A 22,636-nucleotide genomic window follows, 5' to 3' on the forward strand; every position below is an offset into this window, starting at 1 on the left:
CATGATTCTTCACTATGATTCTGTGAGACAAATCAGTTTCTTTCTATGTTTTCTATTTTTAAGTATTTTGGAAAAAGTTAAGAAATAATCTTACAAGCACAGCAACTAAATTCACACAACCAAAGTTTGTTTCCTTCACAACACTGTAGCCATGCTACACTACACTTTTTCCATTTTTAAATGGCCTTAAGATTCTGTTCTAGCATGGAAACTCCATTCTTCCATTAAAACAACCACCACTTATCCTTATTTGGTCACTCATTAAGTCAGAGGAAAGTTACACTCAGTGCTCAGAAATATGAGACCGTCTGGTTGGTTAGTATGTTTTTTTTTTAAGGGTTTGCCACTAAATAGCCTGAGCAGTTTTGCTCATCATACACTCCACTATTATTTTGTGATTAGGCTGACTGTGCTTTCCACTTGTAGGCAGTTTACCCACTGTATATATACACACTTAAATAGTTGTTTTTAAATAGTAAAACTTCACCCCTGTGTCTAAAAGATAAAGTAATAAAACAAGCTGTTCTGGACTCCCTGGACATCATATCAACAACAGACAAGCCAAAGGAAACAAGTCCTCTTTAAAAAATACTCAGGAAACTGATAACAGCAGGCAAGCAAATTGGAAAGCAAACAGAAAAAAAAAGGCCTGAGTAGTTTTTAATGGTGACACAACCTTGCTGGGTAAAGCTGCTGGATGACTGTTTAATAATAAGCTAATATATGAATATGTAGTTTGTGAATAGGTAAGGGTGGAAGAGGAAGATATGTGTGTTTCAGTCATCATATTATTTATCATATTATCAATATAACTTCTATGAAAAGATGAACTTCTATTGTTTCATTTCTCTTTGAAATTTTAACAGTTGCAAATTGCAGTTTATTTAGATACTTACATGATATAAAAAACAGAGTCCTTATTCAATTCTTCAACCTATGTATAATTTGTGTCAGGGATTATTTGATTTTAGTATCATATATTAGTGAATTTCATCAAATTAACGAAAAATTAACTGACCTTAAATCATATTCAGAAACCCTATAAAGATTAAGAAACACAGGAGACCACATATAAATGAAAGCAAATTACCAGTTTACAGATATTTACAGTATTTTACATTTTTTGTTATATCTATATACAGTTTAAGAACAATGGAAAAGGAAAACGAAGGAAAATGATGCAAGTGGCTTCAGTTTTCAGGGTTAAATAAAGCAGAAATGACTTTTGATTCATTTTGTAAAATCAGTTATGGTAACATTACTACACAAAAATATCTGGTAATGCCATACTTCTTTGTATTTTTCCCCAAAAGTATGTATGTTCAAAAAAAGGTTGATGAGTTTGCTTTAAAATTTCCTTTTGCAGAGCTGTCAACATCCTTTCTTCACTCCTGACCATGGTGCTGAGATGGGTGACTGGTCCTGTGTTATCAGACGCTGGTCTCAATATGAGTGGAAGTCTTACAGTTCAAGACATGTAGAAGAAGTCTGTGCTGTTGCTGGTACCTGACAAACAAAAACACAAATCCAGACACCGGTGAGCAACAAAACCAACTAACGATCATTCACATAATTGGCGCCATCATGTGTTATACAGATGTTACTACAGGTTTTTTTTTTTTCTTAGATGGATATAGTGTGTGCACATCTGTTAGACAGGCGTGCTTGGGTAAATGAGGTCATAAAACACAGGAGAACTTTCACACACAAATTATAAACTGGTTATTGCAGCCAATGATGAGAATATAAAGAGTTTAATGGAAAAAAGTCTGGCTTTATTGTGTGTTGGGGATGGAGAGATTTATATTTAAGTTAACTTCTTTTCATTTCCAGCTTAACATTTTAGACACTGTCAAAGGATTCGGTGTATGCTAATTATCTTTAAGACAAAATACTGACTTGCTGAAGACCCTTTGAATCTCTCTGTTCTCCTCCTCTCTGAGCTTAAGAAGAACTTGCTCCAGGATAGGAAGCTCTAAGTTCAGATACTGCGCTACCTGGGAGGAGGGGAGAGAGGAAAAAGACATGAGAACAGTTAAAAACAACACAGCCTGAAATATTCAAAGTAATGACGAAGTACAGTTTGAGAAAAGACTACAACTAAAAAGCTCTATCTTCACAGATTTTTACAGTTACACTGACTCTTAAAAGAACTTATTATTAAATGGGGCAAACCTTAATCCAGAGTTTAAACCGAATTTATAATCCCGATAAAATATTTTAAAATTAACCTTTATTCACAATGAATATGAATCCTGCTTTGTCACCGAAAAAAACAAGGCTGGCTTCATTATTTAAACCCCATAAAAGAATAATTACAAATTTTTAACTCACATTAACACTCACCCTAATTCCATGTACTTCCATATTAAAAGTAGGATATTTATCTTTTTTTTATTCATTTATCTGTTGATTTATTTATTAGTAGATATTTACTAATAACTAAATCACTATAAACTAACTAATAATAGTTTTTCATTACTTTTGAAGCACTTAAAAAGTTATAATGATTTCTGGTTGTGTTTGATATACAGAATGGTGTCTCAGGGGTTGATTTGATGTACTTACATCATCACTGACTTCCTCCTCATCCATGTCCATTAAAAAGATCCTCATGATATCATCAGAAGGCCCCTGTAGAATGCGCTCCCATAGGGGCTGGTCCTTGTTACTGAGCTTCCTTTTTTCTGGACAAAGGCCAACAAATATTACTGGACTTTTTTCCTTCTTAGATGACAAAAAGTTTTGAACAGTGTTATGGCTTAACACTGATTTAACAAGCAAAGCATACCTCCACTCTGGTGAACGCAGTACAGAGCAAACTCCTGAGGATCATTCTCGATCTGTCAGAGAAACATTACAATCAATAAATCAATCAGTATGAAACCATCTGTATGAGATAGCAAAATAAACTAGACAAATACAACATGATAAACCATGCACACAAATGCCTGTGGGTTGTTTATGAAATACTTAATATGATGACACTTTTTTAAATAAAACTGATCCATTAATTTATATCTACAGCTACAGTATCAGCTTTTCAGTTCATCGTAATGTTAACATTTCCGAAAAGTCAATATTTCATGAGATAAAACAACTTTTTTAAGCTCTATTACATGCATTCCCCAGTTAATTCAAGATTAAAGGAGAAAGTGTTTCATTATATAATATAGATTTTTTATACCAATACTTAAATGTACTTTAGACCTAAAACTTCAGTCCTTAAGACACACAATTTAAAGTCTGAGGGTGAACAAATGAACAAATTCCAGTCCTCATAACAGACTTAAACATGTAAAGAATAATGAGTTTAAAGAAAAAGACTTCCGCTGAGTTAGGTCTGTTGGTTCGGCCTAGGACTCCACTAACTTATTTGGTTCATACGGCCGATATAGGCAGATTTTTAGAGCTAAAATATCATTTGTGAATATCAGCAGAAATGTCATATCTACCTGTACTGATATTTCAGTCTTTAAGGCAATATCTGCCCATTCCAACATATTCCTGATAATATTATGCATCCCTATTTCTGCTATTTGACCAAAGTACACAGAACTCTAGTTTCCAGGAACTTCTCTTCATAGAGCTAAATAGTTCCTCTAGCCCTTTTTGCAATTCCATTAGGGTCTAAAGCCCTGGGAAGATAATGCTTATCAGGCATCCTGACACAGCCAGGTTTAAATGGACAAGTTAATCAAAATGATTATGTGGTGATAATTTATAAATAAAGATCAAGACGCTAAGGATCTAACTTTTAACAGACTGAATGTAATTGCCAGATTATGTTGTGTGGGCAAAAACTGTATGTTTAGTTATAGTTTTAATATTATTTTTTAAAATTTACTTCTTTATTTATTCATGTTGTATCAGGGTCTGGGTCGGGGGACAGACACAGTCAATCTGTAATATATGACGACAGTTTTAACGGATATTCATGTTGGCTCTCAGTCATCCAGGCCATGGTTATCCAGAACTTAATCAAAAGGGGCCAACTGGACTTTGTCAATGACCTTAAAGATGTTTTGTCTCTTCTCTGAGAGGTTTTTTTTTTAATCCTGGGGCCAAAAGAAATGTAGCCTGACCTCCAGAATGATAATCCTCTGGGTGGTCATCCGAAAGTCAACTTAGTTACCAATCAGAACCTTCAGCACTGCAGCTTTGCATACTTCTTGGGCTAAGTTCTAGCCCCTTTGCAAAGGGGTAGAATTTCTACCCCAGAATGAAATTTTGACCTTGGTTCCTGTAGTTAAAAAGCACAGAGTTCCTAATAGGTTTCTGGTTCTTAGCACTTTCTTGGGAGAGGCCTATGTTGTACTTTTCTTACCCCCCTTTTTTGATGAAAATCAACTCATGGGGATTATGGGGATTAATTTGGGCCACTTTACATTCCATTAATGCTGTACCTCACACTGTGTATTCATTTAGATTACACATTTGAAAGGACTGTTTCAGTGCGACTTATATTGGACTCCTTTTAGACACTAACATGTTCTCTCCCATTGTTGGACAGACTCTCACCTTGAATTTATTCAGTAACTGTACAATGACCTGGTCAGTGGTCATCCTGCTGGAGATCCGAACTTTAGTTGGAGTACCAAAGGATGGAGTAAAGACCGAGGTCTGAAGAAGATAATGAGAGACTAATAAGCTACTGTGCTGATGGAAGCGGAATGAATAAAGATGTATGTCCAATATGGAGACCTAGCAGAAGGTTAAGGGGAAAGTTACCTTATAGTTGTAGAAGTGCCCATTGATAGAGAAACGGTGTTGTCTCTCTTTCTCTCTTTGTGCTGCTGACTTTCCCCTCCCCCTCCTCCTCTTGACCAATGAGGCATCACTCATACAGCGAAACAGGTTAGACTCGGCTTCAAGCTCGTGGCTCTTCTGCCTCACAGGTCGCAGAGTCCTGGTCTCATACACAACTGGGCCTTTGATGTGCACAGAAAACATACAGAGAAATAAAACAACCCAGTATTTAAAGAATCCGAACATGGACCTAAATGTGCAAATATGGTATAGATCTTCGATGAAAATAAACCTGGCAGAGGATTACTGATGACTTTATCCTGAGGTGTCTCAGACATTTCATCTATCTGATGAAGATCCACATATTCCCCCCATCGCGTCATGCCCCTAAACAACAAGAAGAAACATTGTCAGATTCCAAGCAGGTCATAATAACCTTAACAAAGCTAGGATGGTAGATCAATCTGCAGTGATTTCTATGAAATATTAAATGGGTGGCTCTCAATCAAAAAAATAACATAAGAGAATCCCTTGAATGATTTTGCATGGCTCGGTGATAAATTGATTCCAGCAATAAAACAGATTTTTGGAAAATTTAATATATTTTCTGAAATTCACGGTTATTATACCAAAAGTTGAATTTTATCATAAACTTTAATTCCATTTTGGTGACCACTGTGAACAAAATGATACATCTTTTATATGCAGACAGCTTATGTTTTACTAAGCTTCTAAAACTAAAAGAAAAAAAAAAAACATCCTGATGACTGAGAAAATCGCATCTTAGAATGAATAAATATGTTTCCTAGAAATTACAACATTATTTTCATCACTGATTCAGTGGCAAAGATGAGAAACACTTGAATAAAATTACAGAGTTATTAATATTCTTTTGATGGCCTTATTTGTTATTTGTTTTGCAGTTCACATAAAGGCATCAGCATTAGTTTCAGTATGTTTCTATAATAAGTTAATGCCACTGTAAATTATTTCTTTGTTGTAACAGTGCTTCTTGGCGATAAGTTTTATACTGTTGGAAAGCGTGTTCATTTCCCTTTTTAATGGTGCCACATTTGTAAAGAACATGCATTTGTGGGATGAGCAGCAAAGCTGAGTATGTGGGTTGCGTCCATGAAAAGTCTGCCAAACAGCTTATTCTGCCATTTACTCTTGTTTGGTGTATTGGATGATTGAAGTCTGAAGAAACATGACATATTGGCAGTATAAAAATATATTCATTTAACAAACAGGAGCCCAGTAGCGTGTGGAAAAACCATACCCAACAGCCTGGCATCATGCTGGTCACCAGCCTGGTCTCACACTGCTGTGGGATGGCATCCCATTCCTCAACCAGCATTTGTCAAGTCGGCCAATGTGGTTGTGTTGGTCACTCTGACACAAACAGCACATCCAAGCTGATCCCACAACTGTTCAATGTGGTCCAGGTCAGGACTGCTGGCAAGCCATTACAAACTCTCCACTCCCAAATTCTGGAGGTAGTCTCTGATACACCCTGTTCTGTGATGGCAAGCATCTTAGAGGATAAAGTTTGGTCCCAGGCTGTGGAGATATGGGATTGCCAGTAGTTGCAGAAGCTCAACTCCAAATGTCTGCATTGAAATTGCCTCTAATGATGACTGGCCTCATTTTCCATTGAGGGATATTCCGCCCCACACCATCACACCAAAAGATGTGACTCTGTCAGAGAAACAATCAGCATGATGGTCTCCCCGTCTTCTCTACACTTTGACCCTATGATCCAACCTGCAGTAGGCAGAATCTATACGCATTGCTGAACATAATAAACGCCACTCAGGCGCCTGATTTTTCAGCACCTAGGGGTACCGGAAACTCAAAACAAGAGAGAGGCAACAGCAGAATAAGCTGTTTGGCACCGGCAGAGAGGACTTGCCAAATTATTCATGGGCACAACCCATGAATATAATCACTACTGTGATTTAGTTGTATGAGGCCACAGGCCAAGTGCCAAAAATAATCACAGAAATGATGCTATCCAGTAAAACATCTCAACCTCGAGTGTGAGTTTGTTTTCTTCTTAGTGTAAATGTAGACCACATAAAAAGTGTCAGAACTTCATATTGAGGTGGACTGATACACTGTAAAAAGTCTCTTTGATGTAGCTCTTCCGTATCAGCACTCATGTTTGGAACTAACTGTTGTATAACTTCATAACTGCAGATAATTTTACCTTCTTTTAAAACAAGCTAAGTTTCTGTGCTTTGTTAAGTATAGAAGTAACAGTTTTAGGTGTTATTGTTCAAATTCAAATGGTAAAGAAGAACTCCTAATAAAGCGTAATCCCCTTTGGTCCTAAATAAATCACTAGTTTTACTTATTGCAGAGTTTAAGCCATATGAGTGTGTCTGATAAAAAAAAAAGCCATAGAATGTGTGCTCTAGAGTCTTTTTCCCATCTTTAACATGGAGTTTGGTAGAGGAAAATCTAAGACTTGTACCAATGCTAACATAGACCAGTTCAGATTATGCTTTCAAGTGAAAGGGGAAAGGGTTTCAAACTTCTTCACATTTTCCTGATGTTGTTGCAGTGTTAAAAATGTATGACAAAAACTGAACAAATAACCTCTTATTTCCAAGTGGGCTGACTGGACTGACAGGATCAGGGGAGATCAAAGGAGCAAAGGGCAGCATTTGTTTATCATCTTGTATTTTGAGCCTGATGAGCCTCCGTACTCCCCAGGAGATATTCAGAAAGCCTTCCACCACCACCTCTCCATCACCATCCTGTTACAGAAAGAGACCCATATTCACTTGGATGGTGTTATTAATTTAATTAACATTCTCATGACCTACTTTGTATGCTTACAAAAGTATGAGCCCTAAAAGATAGTTATTTTTATGTGTACTTTTTCTCTGAAGTTCGTTGACACACTTGAGGCCAAATCCCCTGTTGTAATTAGCTGTGACCTACTGCAAAGTTCTGAAAGCATCTTAAGCATAAACAAGGCAAGCCTGGGCAAAACTGATGCAAACATGATGGGAAATCCTTAAAATGTAATTGTACAATACCTGATAATAACAGAGGTGCAGCTGAGTCTGGTCTTTAAGGAAGCAGTTATAGGTTCTCAGTAAGGAGAGAAACTCTGCTCTGAAATGATCGCAACAGAAAAACATCACTACATACAGTATATTCTGTGTTTCAGGCAACAAACAGCACATAACAATACTCCACAAATTACACAAACCTTGTCTATTATTCAGGGCCAAAACATGGTTTATTCATATGCTATATTTTTAAGCCAATTCAAGACAACAGTCATATCTGTTTATTAAAGTTTGGTTGCTTCTATGTGTGCAAATACTGAGGTGCTGTCAAACAGAACTCTAGGTGACTCACTTGGAAAGTGTCCTCCCATCTCCTGCCTGGATCTCTGGGAGAAGGTCTGCTTCATTCATCTCTCTTATCATCAGCCATTGCCAAGACAAAACAAATGAACAAATGATCATTCAGGGAAACAGCTTCAGTGATCACACAGTGGCTAAACCCTGAGCATAAAGCAAGACAAACACTAGAATCTTAAGACTTGTTGAATGCTACTTCAACATACTTGTTACTCTTGTAAATGTAACCAATTAGAGACCCAAGCAATACTGTTAACATGGACTGTCAACAGCGCAAAAATTAACCACTCTGCACTTTCACAACCAACAGTCCATCCAAAAATAGACACTATAATTACAGTCTTACCTTCTCAAAATGGCAAATCAGAGCTCCCTTCTCACTTCTGTTGCTTTGTCTCTGTCTTTCTTCTTTCTGTGCTTTAAATATCTCTTTCCCCCCCTCTCTCTCTTTCTCTCCCTCTCTTTGAAGTTTTTGTGTTATATTTATCTCTCTCTCTCTCTCTCTCTCTGGCCGTGCCTTCTCTCTTTTACTTTCTTTTTTTGTTGCTGTCTCTAAGAGATTTAATAACAGTACTCCACCCAGTAACCAGTGATGACAGTGTAGACCAAGACGTTTGTTTATTCTTTGGTCAGGCGCTGAATCCTATAAGCCAGTGAACAGATTGTTGGAATATCTATGTGGCAGTTCCTTTTTTACTTTTAAGCAGCTTACTTTTTATCTTCTTTGACTCATTTTTATCTGACTTTGAGTAGAACAGCGGTTTGCCTTTGTCACTTTCTTTCAGACTGTCCATGTTTTTCTGTAAAGGCCTGTTTACTTGCAGGAAGTATCTCTGGTATTCAGCAGTTGTCATCTGCCCCACCACTCCATGCTTTGACTGACATTGCTTACTTGCACAGGGATGAATCATTTTACAACAGGAAGAAAAACATTTAAAGGTGCAGTTTTCAGCAGTCCAGGTGAGTGCAAGAAAGCCCTCATTTGCAGAGCCAAAGTATGTCTTGCCCTCATTTTGCACGTGCACAGCAAAACAAAAAATAAAAGCAACATAAAATCTTGAAATCCAATTTGCCCACGTATTATATTATTCTTTTTTGTGTCCTAACTGGTAATAATGAAAATAACAACACCTCCTCTTATAACAATACAAGTTACAGGTAAAATGTGGAAAATAAAACACCAATTTCACATAAAATCCTAAAGTGCATAGAAAAAAACGGAAATGATTGCTTGGATATAAAAGATGCTTCTTTTAATCAATTAACTTAAAAAATTACACCCATGTGTTTGGTATATATTTGATTAAAATGGCTATCAGTAAGCCAGTTATGAATGAAGCTTTTCTTTGACATTAGATCAGAAAAAACAAGAATTATCTAGAATTTGGTCAGAAAAAAACTGAAAGAGCAGTGCCATGCTAGTTAGATTAATTACAGCTGCAAGGCAAGAAAAATGCACAGGACAAATATTACACTTCAGGCTTTTTGTTGCTGAAATATTTTAAAGTAGGCAAGTGCACTTGTTTAAGTTAAATAAAGGTGCTAAGGATTGCAGAGAGACTATAAAAATAGGGACATGTGCATGAAAGGAGCAGTGGAAAGGATTAATCTGCTCTTTTGGATCATCATGTGCATAAACCAGAGATTTCTCTTTATCCGTACTTCAAACTAACATGAGGACTCAGCCGTGTGTCTCTCAAGCCTCAGCATGCAGATTTTAAAGTCCCCTGGAGCAAATACATCCTAACTGTCTGTGTGTCTTTCTACATGTGTGGGCCTGTTTGTGTAATTTGTGAATCATTGGAACTTTAAAATCAAAGCAAAACATTTAAGGTGTACTATTATCAAATGGACTTTACAATATAAATATAGCATGCTAGAAATCACAAGCTCAAAACAGACTGTGTTATGCTTGTGTTAATGGGAGAATGCTGGTTTAGGTCTAATAGCTAGAGGATCACATGGTTATCACTGATTTTTAGAAAGTAAACAAACAACAAAAATGCATCATCAGTGCAAAGTACAAACATTTGTTCAGAGTTTTTACTGTCATAGGCCCATGGTACAGCCATCTATGTCTCACTTTACTTCCAGTGAGCTACACTGAAGTCCACATAGTCACACCATGAAGTTTTCCCAGTCTTGAGTTCGTAACACTAGTGGCAACAATAAAGCCACGTGAATATACAGAAGGTTGCAGTAAAGAAGGTGTGGTGTCTGTAAACCTGTAAGCCGAAATATAGCCAACGGGAAAAAAGCCACTGTACACCGTGACACACCAGCGTCTTTATTGCTCTACTGTATGTCACTCCCCCTCCCTCTGCTCTCTATATCTATTACTCCACTCTTTTCTTTTCAATTTCAGTTCAATAGGCCTCTTTCGCCTGTTACGTGACACTTGCTTCTTTTAGGTCCAGATTCGGTGTACATGTATTGAAAGCTGGTTCAGTATTCAAATACATGGTATTTGCTGTTACCTGATAGAAAAGTCACAGTTTAGTTTTACTTTCTGTTCAGAAAACAAATGATGTGTCGTTTTAAGAAATACATTTATCAACACCATCATCAGTTAAAAGCAATCTTTAAATCTATCAAACTACAATGTTCATGAATACTTAAATTTCTTGACAGTGTTCATCATGGTTATTTTTACATTTAAAGTTGAGCACAAGTTCAAAAACTGAAACAACTCTCATAATCTCCTACCTGGCCACGTTTTCAGTCTCCACACAAATAAAGCTGGTTCATTCCATGTTTGAAGTATTGAGTGTGTATGTGCTGTGTTTGAGTTCATAGGTCCAGAGTACAGTGCATGTGGTTAGAGTTGAGCTTATGCAGCACACTGCAGCAGCTGGTTAATTATTGTAGGACATGTTGAGGCAGTTAGAGAGGGAGGGGCTGACTGACACATGATATGACTCACCTGCTTTGTGTGTGTGTGTGTGTGTGTGTGTGTGTGTGTATGTGTTTGGGGGGGTGGGTGGGTGTGTGTGTGTGTGATATGCATATGAAAAGAGAGGGAGAGTGAGACAAAGAGAAAGAGTGAGGGAGATAGAAAAATACAGCAAACTTTCTAGATTTGTCCTAATCAAAATAACATCTTATATCAGGTACACAGTCATGTGCATTAGTCTTAGACATGTAGGACGTGAAGGATTCATCACCACAACCCTGGGTGGGAAGGGGTGGGGGGGCTACCACAGTCAAGGTCAACATTAGTCTGTGTGTGTTGCTTGGCAGCCAAGGTCAAGCTTGACAGCATCTCCTTTTATCCGGAGACCACTGGCAGTTTTCTGGCACTTGGGACATCCACAGCAGGGCCAGGGGAAACCCTATTACCTGCTGGATGGCACCCTCACCCATCTACTCATGCTCCTGGTATAATAAATGGCTTCCGGAGCACTGCTAGGGTTGTGCTAATCATCCCTCCTGCCTGATGGTTCCCTTGGAGGCTCACTCGCCACATGTAAGACTTGCCTAAAAGTTATGCACAGTATGGCATTGTTGCAGGTTCCATGTAATCCCAAATTGGAAAATGTGAAAAATATGTAAAAGTAGGTCTAACCCTACAGAGGAGCTTCTTGAGCTGAAACTGCAGTGAAAGTCAAAGGTTCATATAGAATGGTGTCAGAACACAAAGTGACTCACAGTTTGTTGCATAAGGGGCTGTGAAGCTTTAGTCCAGCCAGGGGGACTATGTTAAACCCTATCCACCTCCAGAGGTGCCTTTAAGGGGCATATGAGCATCAGAGCTAGACTGCAGAGCAGTAGAAAAAGGCACCCTGGAAAAACACAACATTGGGTTCAAGGTGTTAACTTGGCCTCCAAGAACCCCAGATCTCAATCTAATTGAGCAAGCGTTGGATGAACTGGACAACCACATCTGATTAGGGCCGGCCACATACTACAGGATTTTAAGCCCGATTTGAGGTAAGATTTGCCTCCCCCGACAATTGTGGGGGTCTATTCCGAGTGGCGCATGTAGCAAACAAGAATTTGTCTAAATCAACACAATTATTTTACTGCTCCAAATCGTGTCGTATTCTCCCAGACCCTGAATCGTAGCATATCAAACATGTTCAGTATTTACGATTCTAGGTTGTAATGCTCTCTGACGGAGTACCCACAACAACCAATGACAGCGAGCAGACGGGGCAGCGTAACCAGCCGGATCATACGTAATTTCACAGCTCATAACCATAAACACAACTGTGGTTTCACTCCAGCCAGGATTTTCATCCTGAGTCTTTCCCTTGTTTTAGAATTTCTGCTACACCTGCAATGCATGCGGAAGGACAGCAAGAGGGTATATTGACAGACATCCATGTTTGTTTATTTTTTCTGAAGTCATGGGATCATGTAAGGTCGCTGGAAGGTCGGCAGGTGTATGGTCTCCAGTGATCTGATTGACTGGCTGACTTGTCTAGGGTGTGCGTTTAGCTGACTCTGGTCTCCCATTTTTTTTAAATTGTTGCAGATTTAAAAAACGTGTTGTGTGTGGCCAGCCTAAGTAAGGTGGTTTAATGGAAGAACTTAAACCCTTGATGCACCTGTGGTTGTTCTGCAGGACTGAGAACATCACAAGGTCCATGACAACCCAGACATGACCCAACCCTGTTTCAGAAAGGAGAGAAGCTAGAGAAATATAAATCTGTGTAATACATCTGACCAATGGATACAAGTGTCCGTAGCTTTTTACCCAACCTAATGGGCTTATCTTTTATGAATCGCTTGGCCTCTTAAAGCCCATTTGATCATATTTGATACATAATTTGATGAGATCTCTATCGAATAAATATGATCCAAAAAATTCTTAAAAATCTTTTGAATACAATCTGATAGAAGAAAAAAAAGACCTCTGGTAGATTATCCGCTGCCAAAAATGCCTAATGTATCAAAAATGAACAGAAAAAAAAATGTGTGCAAATTTGATGGCCTTTTTTCCTTTTTTTGGGATTTTGGTAGAGGGTCAAATAAACATTTCAGTTCCAAGGAGGAACTGGCTATTATGGCTATTATTGAGATTATTGAGGTATCAGGCTTTAAGGGGTTAAATGCCCCTGGCTCTTCTGACTGGACCACCTGATTGGTAGAGGCCCCCTTCTCTCAATTATCAACAATAAAGCAAGGAGGGTAAGGTAATGGTTAGTGCAGTGGTTTCTAAACTTTTTTCAGACCCCTCGCTGTGCACATGTAAAAATATGTAAATGTGCAACAAACCCACTGTCAGTCACAATTTTCACAAATTCCTTTATCTTTATACCAAAACACACAACCTTACATTTTTTGTAGAAATAACAACTAATCGCCTTGAATAGTCTTTAAACTCTGACTCTCTCTTTAAAATAAAACTTCTGACTTTAAACTCAGAATTCTGACATTTTTTTTAAAATCAGAAATGGGAAAAAAATGTTTCCCAGTTTTTTATGATTGTAATCCACTAATTGCCTCCTAAAACTGGAATACAAAAGTTTTAGCACTGATGCAGCTGGTTCTAATACATGACAGTTGCAAATTGATCTGTGGAACAATAGTCCAGAATACCTTCCTAAAAACACACCATCAAATAACAAAGGAAGGCTTGTGTAATCTCCAGTTACCCAAACCATGATGCTGACTATCATGTGAAAGAGCAGGTAGGCTATTTTTTTTTCAAGTTTTAAACATATCTGGATTAGCTTATGTGACAGCATTCTTGAGCAGTTCTTCTTTACATCAGCAGAGGGGGTAAGAGTATCAGTACAAAAGATATCCAAATTTAAACTGCTAAATCAGTGTTAGCTGGAAAAAGTGCCTTTTATATTGTAATAATGCTCTATTTTCCCTCTAATCTGACATTAGATTTTTGAATATCTTTATTTACCTCAGGAAGGTGTTGCATTTTCATAGGAAATAAAGGAAAAGAGAAATTTACTCTAACTTTACCATGGAGTTTAAATGATTATATGCCCGCACCATCTAGTGGTGATAAGTAGCACTAGCACAATAGAATTCTGTACAGTCAAGGGATTTCTTTATGCAACATTAAACTCTTGTAAGATGTTGTATGCTGTTCTATTTAATTTGGACAGGAAGATGTAGAAAAGACTCTAAAAGACACAACACATCCCACACATTAGAAAGGTACTGAGTGCTACACTGAAAAAAGGATGACTGAACACACTGGAATCTACCCCAAAAATGAAAAAATAGCACATGTGATGTCTCGAGCCCTAACCACACCTCCATCTATATAAAAAAAACAACAACAAATAAACAAACAAAAAAAAAAAGCATGTAAAAAAGTAAAAAGTAAAAGAAATGTATGTGCTGGGCTCTTTTTCACATGTTATAGGAAATCACAAATTTGCTTAACACCACAAGTGATTTCATTCTCCATCACATGTAATTTAATCACTAACTTCTATATGGTCTATTTTGGGGAATCTATTATGTCATGAGATTGAATTTTGGCAAAGTAGCATTCATGTTTTTAAAAGGACTGTTTGTTTCCCCCCCTGGAGCAACATGTGCCTTACTATCTGTGCTGAGGGAGTACAATGGTTGACGCCAGCAGAATGGATAAGGAGCAAACGAAATGAAATACCATTCCTTTCCCAAAATAAAACAGGACATGCAGGCTGGCGGGCAACAGGTGGACAACACAAAGGCTACATCCTGGTCTGTGTGTGTGTGTGTGTGTGTGTATATATATATATATATATATATATATACATATATATACACATACGTGTGTGTGTGTGCACGTGTCAGAGTGTAACAGTAAATACATACCAATAGCTGTGGCAGGATATTCTGGAGTGTACATCCATGTTCTAGGCTATATGTTATATGCTTCATATGTTTATGTTGTGTCTCTGTATGGTGATGCAGATGCACATTCAGCTTATTGTTACAGAATGTATTTAACTTATCTGCACTGACACTCTTAACATGAACATACAGTTCTCTTATTCCTTTCTTGCCTTCAAATCTATAGCTGTAAATTTTGGTCATTAAATATTTTATGTGAAGATAAGGAGTTATCCATTTATGTTACAAATTAAAAGAGTTGGCCCCCAATATGTGAAAGCATCAACAAAACATACAGAATGGTGAATGACAGTTGGTTTAAAGTGTGGTACATGTGAATGAATTTAAGAAAAAAATGCAGATTTTTTTCCCTTTAGTTTATGCTGATGCTTCACTGACACAAATGTGAACGCAGTTTTGTATGATGAGTTAACACAGGACTGACACTGTTGTTGATTACCGTAACTCTCCAGCACCGGAGCCTTTGGAGCTTAGAGCAGAAAACCTGAGTGACTGTACATGAGGACATCGAGCAGCTGCCACTGTCCATCTCTCTCTCTCTCTCTCTCTCTCTCTCTCTCTCACTCACACACACACACACACCGACAGACACCCACACACACACACACGGTGACTGAGCTAGTCCCTGTTGAGTACAGAGCTCATGGCTGTCCCTGGCTGAGACGCATGCAGACGCACAGTGTAAAAACACACCAAGTGAACCAACAGGAGCGTCCTCTTACCTGTCATGGGAGTCTAACCCTCATATCATACCATATCTGCTGATAGGCTTTGTGAAGACAGATCCTCCTCTTGCAGAATGAAGATTGTGGAAACGACTGGAGTTGTCAAAATCCTCTCACTGCTGATTCTGGTCACCTCAAGTTACGGGATACAAAGAGGTACGTCAGGTTATACAATGCTTGTACACAGTGAGCTTTAAATGTACATTTAGCATTAGTCAACAAAAAGGTCAAATCATGATATAGTTTTCTATAAAGCAAGATGGATTTTGTGTTATTCATAGCTGTCTTACTAAAAAAAACAACTTTTGTTGTAACAAACAGTACAAAAAAAAGAAAGGAAAGAGTTAAAATTAATCAATATAGTCCTTATATTCCAAACATGAACTTTTTGGTGATCTTCCAAATGACTTTATATGTATGTAACTATTCAGGGCTCAGAAAAACAACACAGCCAGGATTGGACAGTTCTAAAGAAAAAAATGGCATATAGACATCTTCTATTCTTGCATCCATATTTTACCTTTGTTAAGAGGATGAAGGTTGAGTTTCCCCAAATACATATCACTAAGATAATCTGTTTTCCAACACATCATGTAAGGAAAAAGGAGAAGGTGTTTATGGGCCTACACAGTGTAAATGTGACTAAATCTATATCCTTCCTACATGTTGGCATATCCTCTCTGCATGGGTGTTGTAAAGGTGGCTAAAACTCATTGCTCTTTCTGCTGTTTCTACTTCTATCTAATAGGACAAAACTTTGATCACAGAAACACAACAGAATCTTATCTACTATGATATTTATAATGGCACCAAGTTGAGTAATTGAACTTGAAAATAACTTTCTTTTGCCCTCTCCTTTCAAACGTACAGTATCAGTAATAAAAACTTATCAGGTCTACAGATAAAGACAATATTAATCTTTTGGCCTTTTAAAGATGACACAAAGTTTAGCCTTGAATCTGAAAACATGAGCTAGATGCTAAATGCTGGCACATTTTTTAGAGTCACATGCACAGACCTGCAGTGTAGATCATTGACATACAATACATGTTTAATAAGCAGAAAAGAACAGAGCATGCTGCAGCAGACTGGATCAGAGAGACAGCTGGTGTAGATGGTGGCACATTCTGCCAGGTTTTGACATCGTAGCTGGTGAGCGAGGTGGGGTCTTTGCAGGGCTAGGCTTGGCAGGCGACTTCAGCAGTGGGTTGTATGTCAGTGATTAGAGGACTGAAATGTATGCTGATGGCATCTTCATGCTGGTCCAAATCACTATAGGCTTCTGTCAGCAAGTGTCTGAATATGTAAGTGAGAATGATTGAACTATCACTCATGTGAAAGGAATGCTAAGAAAAGGATTTAACACTGTTTTCAAAGCACCTGTATGATATTTTGCAAAGACAGGAAGCTGCTAAGATATCTCAAATATCAAACTCTGGTCAGGGATAATTAACTGCAGTCATGAGCCACAGTTTTCCACAATCTTCTGTTGCTGTTGAAACAAAACTGTGCTGTTTTCAAAAAGTACTTTTAGGTGCACTAAAACACATCTAACGGTTTTTAAACTGTTAACCACTTATCAAAATGAAAGAGACCCCACACAAGAGATCCCCTTCAGAAACACCCAGAGCTTCAACTCTCAAAACTTGAAACCTCGAACGACAAATGGTACTTTAGTGTAGAGTAGCTACAAGCTCAATATGGTGTTAGCTGCCTGATACATCCATTTAAGTGTCTGTTTTGGTTTACCTCCTTACCACAACTATGAGAAAACCTTCCACTGACCAACCACTATACTACTGTTACCATGGCTGTGTGTGTTGTGCTTCCTCTTTCAGCTTGCTTCCTAATTGGCTATCATTCTGTTCTGAATGACATCCACAGAGTTTTTGCTCTTCGGAGAAGGTCAGAGAGGGAAACATCACTCTTAACACACCAACAACACTGGAAAATCTTCCAAAATAATCTTTAGAACCATCCCGTTATCAGGCTTTTGGTGACTTTGGCTGTAACGGGGATCAGACCCAAAATCGATAAAACTTGCATTGTGTACCTTGCTTTAGCAATTATTCTGCTTTGCACAGAAGCTACAGCTGTATTGTTTGCTTTTGTTTGTTTATAATATTTGCCTAACAGAAGCAAGACAAGGCTAATGCTTTCACATAGCTTTACACTTTTAAGTTTCTGAATCTGCAATTATCATCTCAATTAACCTTTCAGTAAATTTCTTCTACACTGACATATTCTTACCCAGATATAAAGAAGGTGTAAGAATTGTTATTAATTGATGTTATTTTTTTTCTAAAACTTGGAAAAGCTGCTCAAAACTGGGTTGGATGAAACCATAGGGTTCATCATCTTTTGTTTTGACAGTTTCCAGGTTTGTCTGATTTAATTTAAAAGGAGAAAACAAGTACAATAGAATAAAGCTGGGTTATAGCATAAAAACCCATTCAGTCAGGAACACTCTCATCATAGATTTGAACCATTTATTGCCAAATGGAATACAGTTAGAGTTGGCGTTATAGCTCTGCTTTTCAGTATACTCCCTGGGTTAGCCAAGCAGCCTGCTTAGGCTTTCCAGGGAGTGCATGCAAAATCCCCCACATGGGTAAATACATACATAGAAACTTCATAGGAAATGACATGGAGATTTAAAAGGAGGAGGCTGGGGTGGAGGAGGCAATATTTCTGACAGCAGCGGCAGGGTAGCATAGGTGTAGCGGGGATAAGTGAGAGTGGAGACGTGATTTAAATACGCCGCCTTATTACTAAACACGCGCTGTGATTGGTTGAGTAGGGTTGGGAATAGTGATTTGAACATGAGCCTGTCAGCTGATAACAGCTGGGAGTATGACTTCTGTGTCCTGCATGAACTTGTGTAAACTCCATTTTTCAAACTTTTTCTTCTGCAGATAATATCAGACAGTGTATAGTCAATATTTTGAGTAAAATACCAATGTAGTTAATTGTCAACCATGTCTATAGTTAGCCATGCTGTTACTACTTCTTTCAGCACTATGATAGGATGACAGAAAAGGAAGTATTACTTGGCATGCCTGTTTTAACTAAACAACAAACATTACATGACTCCATTCTGGACATCTGATTCCCTGATGTTCCCCAACAACAATGCCATGTCTCTGTCATTGTTATTTAATCAGAATGGATCCTAAAACAGACCCATAAATTGTGTCTGGTCTGCATGATAGAGGCAGAGAGTGTAATGACAACAATTGGACTTTAAAGTATGGAAATAACCTTGAGGACAAACTGCAGCTTGCATGCAAATCAAAGCAGAAACCAAAGGAAACAAATGACTTTTTAACTTACAAACTTCATTGGAGATAACTTGTTGCAGGAAGGCCATGAAGTAAAAGCTTAACAGATTCTGAACTGAGGCAAAAGGAATTTAAATGCAGAAAAGATCCAATCATTTTTTTGAGTTTAAGACTTGTTTCCCACAAGATCTCTTTTAGTAAATGTTTAATTCCTTTACTGACAAGCTCTCTATGCAATTTTACTGACATGCTAATGTTAACCAGATTAACTGTTTTACCAAATTTACCAATACAGATTTGAATGCTATCATACTAATTCAAAAAACATAGTAATATGTGTACAATGATGTTATATTCATTGCTTTTGATTTGAACCCAAGTTGTAGGAGAAAAAAAATGACTGTGGAAAAAGCCAGATGGAAAAGCAAAAAATGACCAAAATCAGTGAAGTTTATTGTAGGAAACATGAAGAATTTCAATATTATACTTGATTCTCTCAGGAATAAAATACTACAAAGTTCAGGTTTAAAAGTTTGAAGATTTCTAATCTGAAAACTTATCAATATTCATTGTTTATCATCATCTGATGGATGATATTTGCATTTAGGAATGGATGTCATTTACCAGCAAATCCAGTAATCAGCTTTAAACAACTTCTAGGCATGCTCCCCTTCCTTATATCTAAACCCTGCAGATGCACAGTGCTTAACAAATTTATTAGACCACCACCCAAAGTAAGGTTTATGCCACAGCTGCCCTAAATTAACAGCATTGGTAATTACCAAAATCATTTTTTATGTTTCTGCAATGGTTAATACACCAATATGTAGAAGCTCCTTAACCAAAATGATTTTTTTAATGCTAAAATATAATTATTATTCTTATCCATGAATTTTCAAATTTACTAATTTACACAAAAAAAAAAAGAAAAATAGTAAAGCACATTATTATTTCTTGATTAATATGTCAAATTATAATTATTTACTTGCATTCCTGAACAGAAAAATGAGTTTTAGTGGCTGAATGTTATGCTTGATTTATTTCTGACGTCTCAGAGAAGCCCAGTGAGCCAGCTCAAATTTTGCTATAAAAAGCTGAATTCAGTTTGAAATTCAATCATTCTTGTCAAAAATGGTAAAATGTAGAGAGCTCACTGAAAATGAAAGAGTCCGCATTAAAGCACTTCATGATGCTGGATGGCCTCTGAGACAAATATGACAGGTGGTCTAATAAATTTGTTAAACACTGTACATACCATCATTTCACAGGGTTGAGCAGTTTATCTTTTGAGTCTTAACAGTTTCAACAACTGAATATACTGTAAAGTGAAAAGTGAGTTCACATGCGCTCACCTCATCAATATAAGCCCAAAAAGAAACCGATTCTTGTGGTTTGGGAATCAAGTTTTCCAAAATAATATCATCATATAGATTAGTAAAAAGTCAGAAGTCTCTTTAGGAGACCAAGACAACTCTTAAAACTTTCTTTGGTTGAATGGTTGTGTCGGCATTTTTGGTACTTTTCAGGTGGACAGCAACTTTGTTTTCATGACATCACATCAATCGAGTTGTTGTGCAATTGAAATGATCTATCTATTACGTTTTTTTTAGCTGTGCTTCTATACTGATAAATAGAAATAATAGCTTGTCCTCAGAATATTGTTGAAAGCTGCTCTATCATCAGGTGCATAAAATGTTTTGCCTATTTTTGCTATCCAATGGCTGGTTTTCCTGCACACACCAAAGCAAGGCCATCCATAAAGGGGGATAAAGGGGAGAGGTTTCTGGGTCCCAGCCAAACTGGATACCCATGGAGGTCAGCAAAATCATGGTCTACTTTAAAGTTGAGCTGTGAGCTATAACCACTCATTCAGAGCAACAAATAATTATTTTTATTTAAACCTCTTTCTTAAAACACAATCACATTTTTTGGTAATGATAACAAAAAGAATGGGCACACTAAATTAAATGATTAGGAAAGTAATGTCAGACTTTATAGCTAAACCATAATGTGCACACAGAATGCCAAAAAATAACGTAAAAGAAACTGAGACAACTTTAATGAAAGTACATTAAGGTGGCAAATAATGGCAAATAGTAGAAAAATGGGTTAAAACTTGCAAAACAAACTATTAAACCTGGGCAAAAAAATATAAAAATGGGTCGCAAAAAAAGGAATAACAAAAGACCAAAAGAACTGGCAAAAATAGGCGTGAAGTGGCAAAAAGTGGCCAAACTGGGCATTACAGCCCGTTTCAGACTGGGAGCGTGAGGCACGCGTCTCGAACGTGACATGCGTGGATTTTTTTAAGTTTGATTTTATGTTAACAAGTCAGGGCTTTTCAGACTGCCTGCATGTGCGACGCGTCTCGCACGGCTGATAGGCCTGGCTCAGGCTCGGAGAGTTGAGAGATTCGAAGTCTCGCCTATTTTTTCCATGCACCGCGTGTGGCTGTGGACCATGTTAGACAGGAAAATGATAAATGGAGAGCCATATTTACATCGTTGTGGCAAATATTCACACAGAATATGTTTACAATGTGTTTCTTGATAACCCTTTATCAAATAGGCACATAAATGCGCCTATTTGATAAAGTTGTTCTCTAAAGAGCAACTATTAGTGAAGCTTTATGTCTCCACACTGGTTGAATATGTTACAGGATAGATAAATACTGTATGAATGCTTTTCTGGTTTGTGCTTTTCAAAGTAAAAGCCTGGTTTAGTATTTCTATAGAGAAACTCTGTTCACTTGTACAGAATGCTTTTATTTTGAATAGTTCCCAACAAACTTCCACTGTACACTGAATCAAGTCGCTTTTAGGGGGTTTTATTGAGGTAAAACTTATGAAGAAGGACAGGGCTTTGAGAGCAGGGAGATGCGGCTGACATGCAGAAAACTTGCACCCTGTGTGAAAGCCGCAACGGCAGGAGCCGGAGCGGACACGCGCGGCACACACAAGCAGCAAAACATGCTCCCAGTCTGAAACGGGCGCAAGTGTCAAAACTGTGGCAACAAAGGGCAAAAGACTGCAAAAAGGGACTTGAAGTGACAAGATAGTGGTAAGAAAGGGCAAAAACAGCAAAAAAAAAAAAAAAAAAGGCAAAAAGATGAGTGGCTAAAATGGTTGTAAAGTAGCAACGATGGTTAAAAGTGTCACAGGAATTGGCAAAAAATGGTGGAAAATGTGTTGAAAATGTGTTAAAAGCACAAATAAACAATTCAAACATTAAAATCCAGTAACAGTTTGACACCCTTTAGCTCCAAAATGAAATTCTGTTAGCCGGGAAGTTAGCACCAGTGCTACTGATCCAACACGCATTGATCCTTAAATCACAACTGCGATGGGCCCATTCTTTGGTTTTCCAGGGGCCCAGACAATTCTGTGCACAGTTCTCACGAAAGCCTACTAAATGCAATTTGGTCATACAGCCTGGATGACACATGTATTACAGATGGAAACTAGACCACTTCTCATGTGGAGAAAAATCCCAGACCAATCCAGAAGAACCACTGTTGTCACAAAAAGTGATGTTAGTAACTTAGCTAAAAATAACATATTTGGACTGCATACATGAAACGACTAAATAAAGCAGACACTAGATATTTCACCTTACTTTCACCTTGGCCAAATTAGTTTCCCAGTGTTTAAAACCAAGGATTAACCTCCTGTCAGGGTTCCAGTTTGAT

The 22,636-nt window shown here is 37.6% G+C and overlaps 2 protein-coding genes across 4 annotated transcripts in view; one reads left to right on the forward strand and one right to left on the reverse strand.

The window, feature by feature from the left end:
- Positions 1-1,368: 1,368 nt before the first annotated feature.
- On the reverse strand, positions 1,369-10,948 carry rassf6 (Ras association domain family member 6). 2 transcript variants are annotated; one of them, XM_041810573.1, is made up of 11 exons: positions 10,836-10,948; positions 8,125-8,187; positions 7,797-7,875; positions 7,351-7,511; positions 5,042-5,136; positions 4,732-4,931; positions 4,522-4,623; positions 2,792-2,843; positions 2,569-2,687; positions 1,900-1,997; positions 1,369-1,506 (listed from the first exon to the last, which is right to left on the reverse strand). In XM_041810573.1, the coding sequence occupies exons 2-11, from the start codon at positions 8,181-8,183 to the stop codon at positions 1,431-1,433; spliced, it is 1,041 nt and encodes a 346-aa protein (XP_041666507.1). In that variant the 5' UTR covers positions 8,184-8,187; positions 10,836-10,948; the 3' UTR covers positions 1,369-1,430. The 2 variants fall into 2 exon arrangements, with proteins under 2 accessions (XP_041666507.1, XP_041666506.1); XM_041810572.1 differs by lacking the exon at positions 10,836-10,948 and having other exon boundaries at positions 8,125-8,195.
- Positions 10,949-15,593: 4,645 nt separating this feature from the next.
- Positions 15,594-22,636, forward strand: part of musk (muscle, skeletal, receptor tyrosine kinase) — a 42,158-nt gene continuing 35,115 nt past the window's right edge. For both annotated transcript variants that reach the window (XM_041810245.1, XM_041810246.1), the window contains exon 1: positions 15,594-15,823. In XM_041810245.1, the coding sequence (XP_041666179.1) occupies positions 15,742-15,823 (82 nt within the window). In that variant the 5' untranslated portion in view covers positions 15,594-15,741. The remainder of the gene's footprint in view (positions 15,824-22,636) is intronic.

The sequence above is a fragment of the Cheilinus undulatus genome, linkage group 17 (genome assembly GCF_018320785.1).
Source record: "Cheilinus undulatus linkage group 17, ASM1832078v1, whole genome shotgun sequence".
Classification (NCBI taxonomy): domain Eukaryota; kingdom Metazoa; phylum Chordata; class Actinopteri; order Labriformes; family Labridae; genus Cheilinus; species Cheilinus undulatus.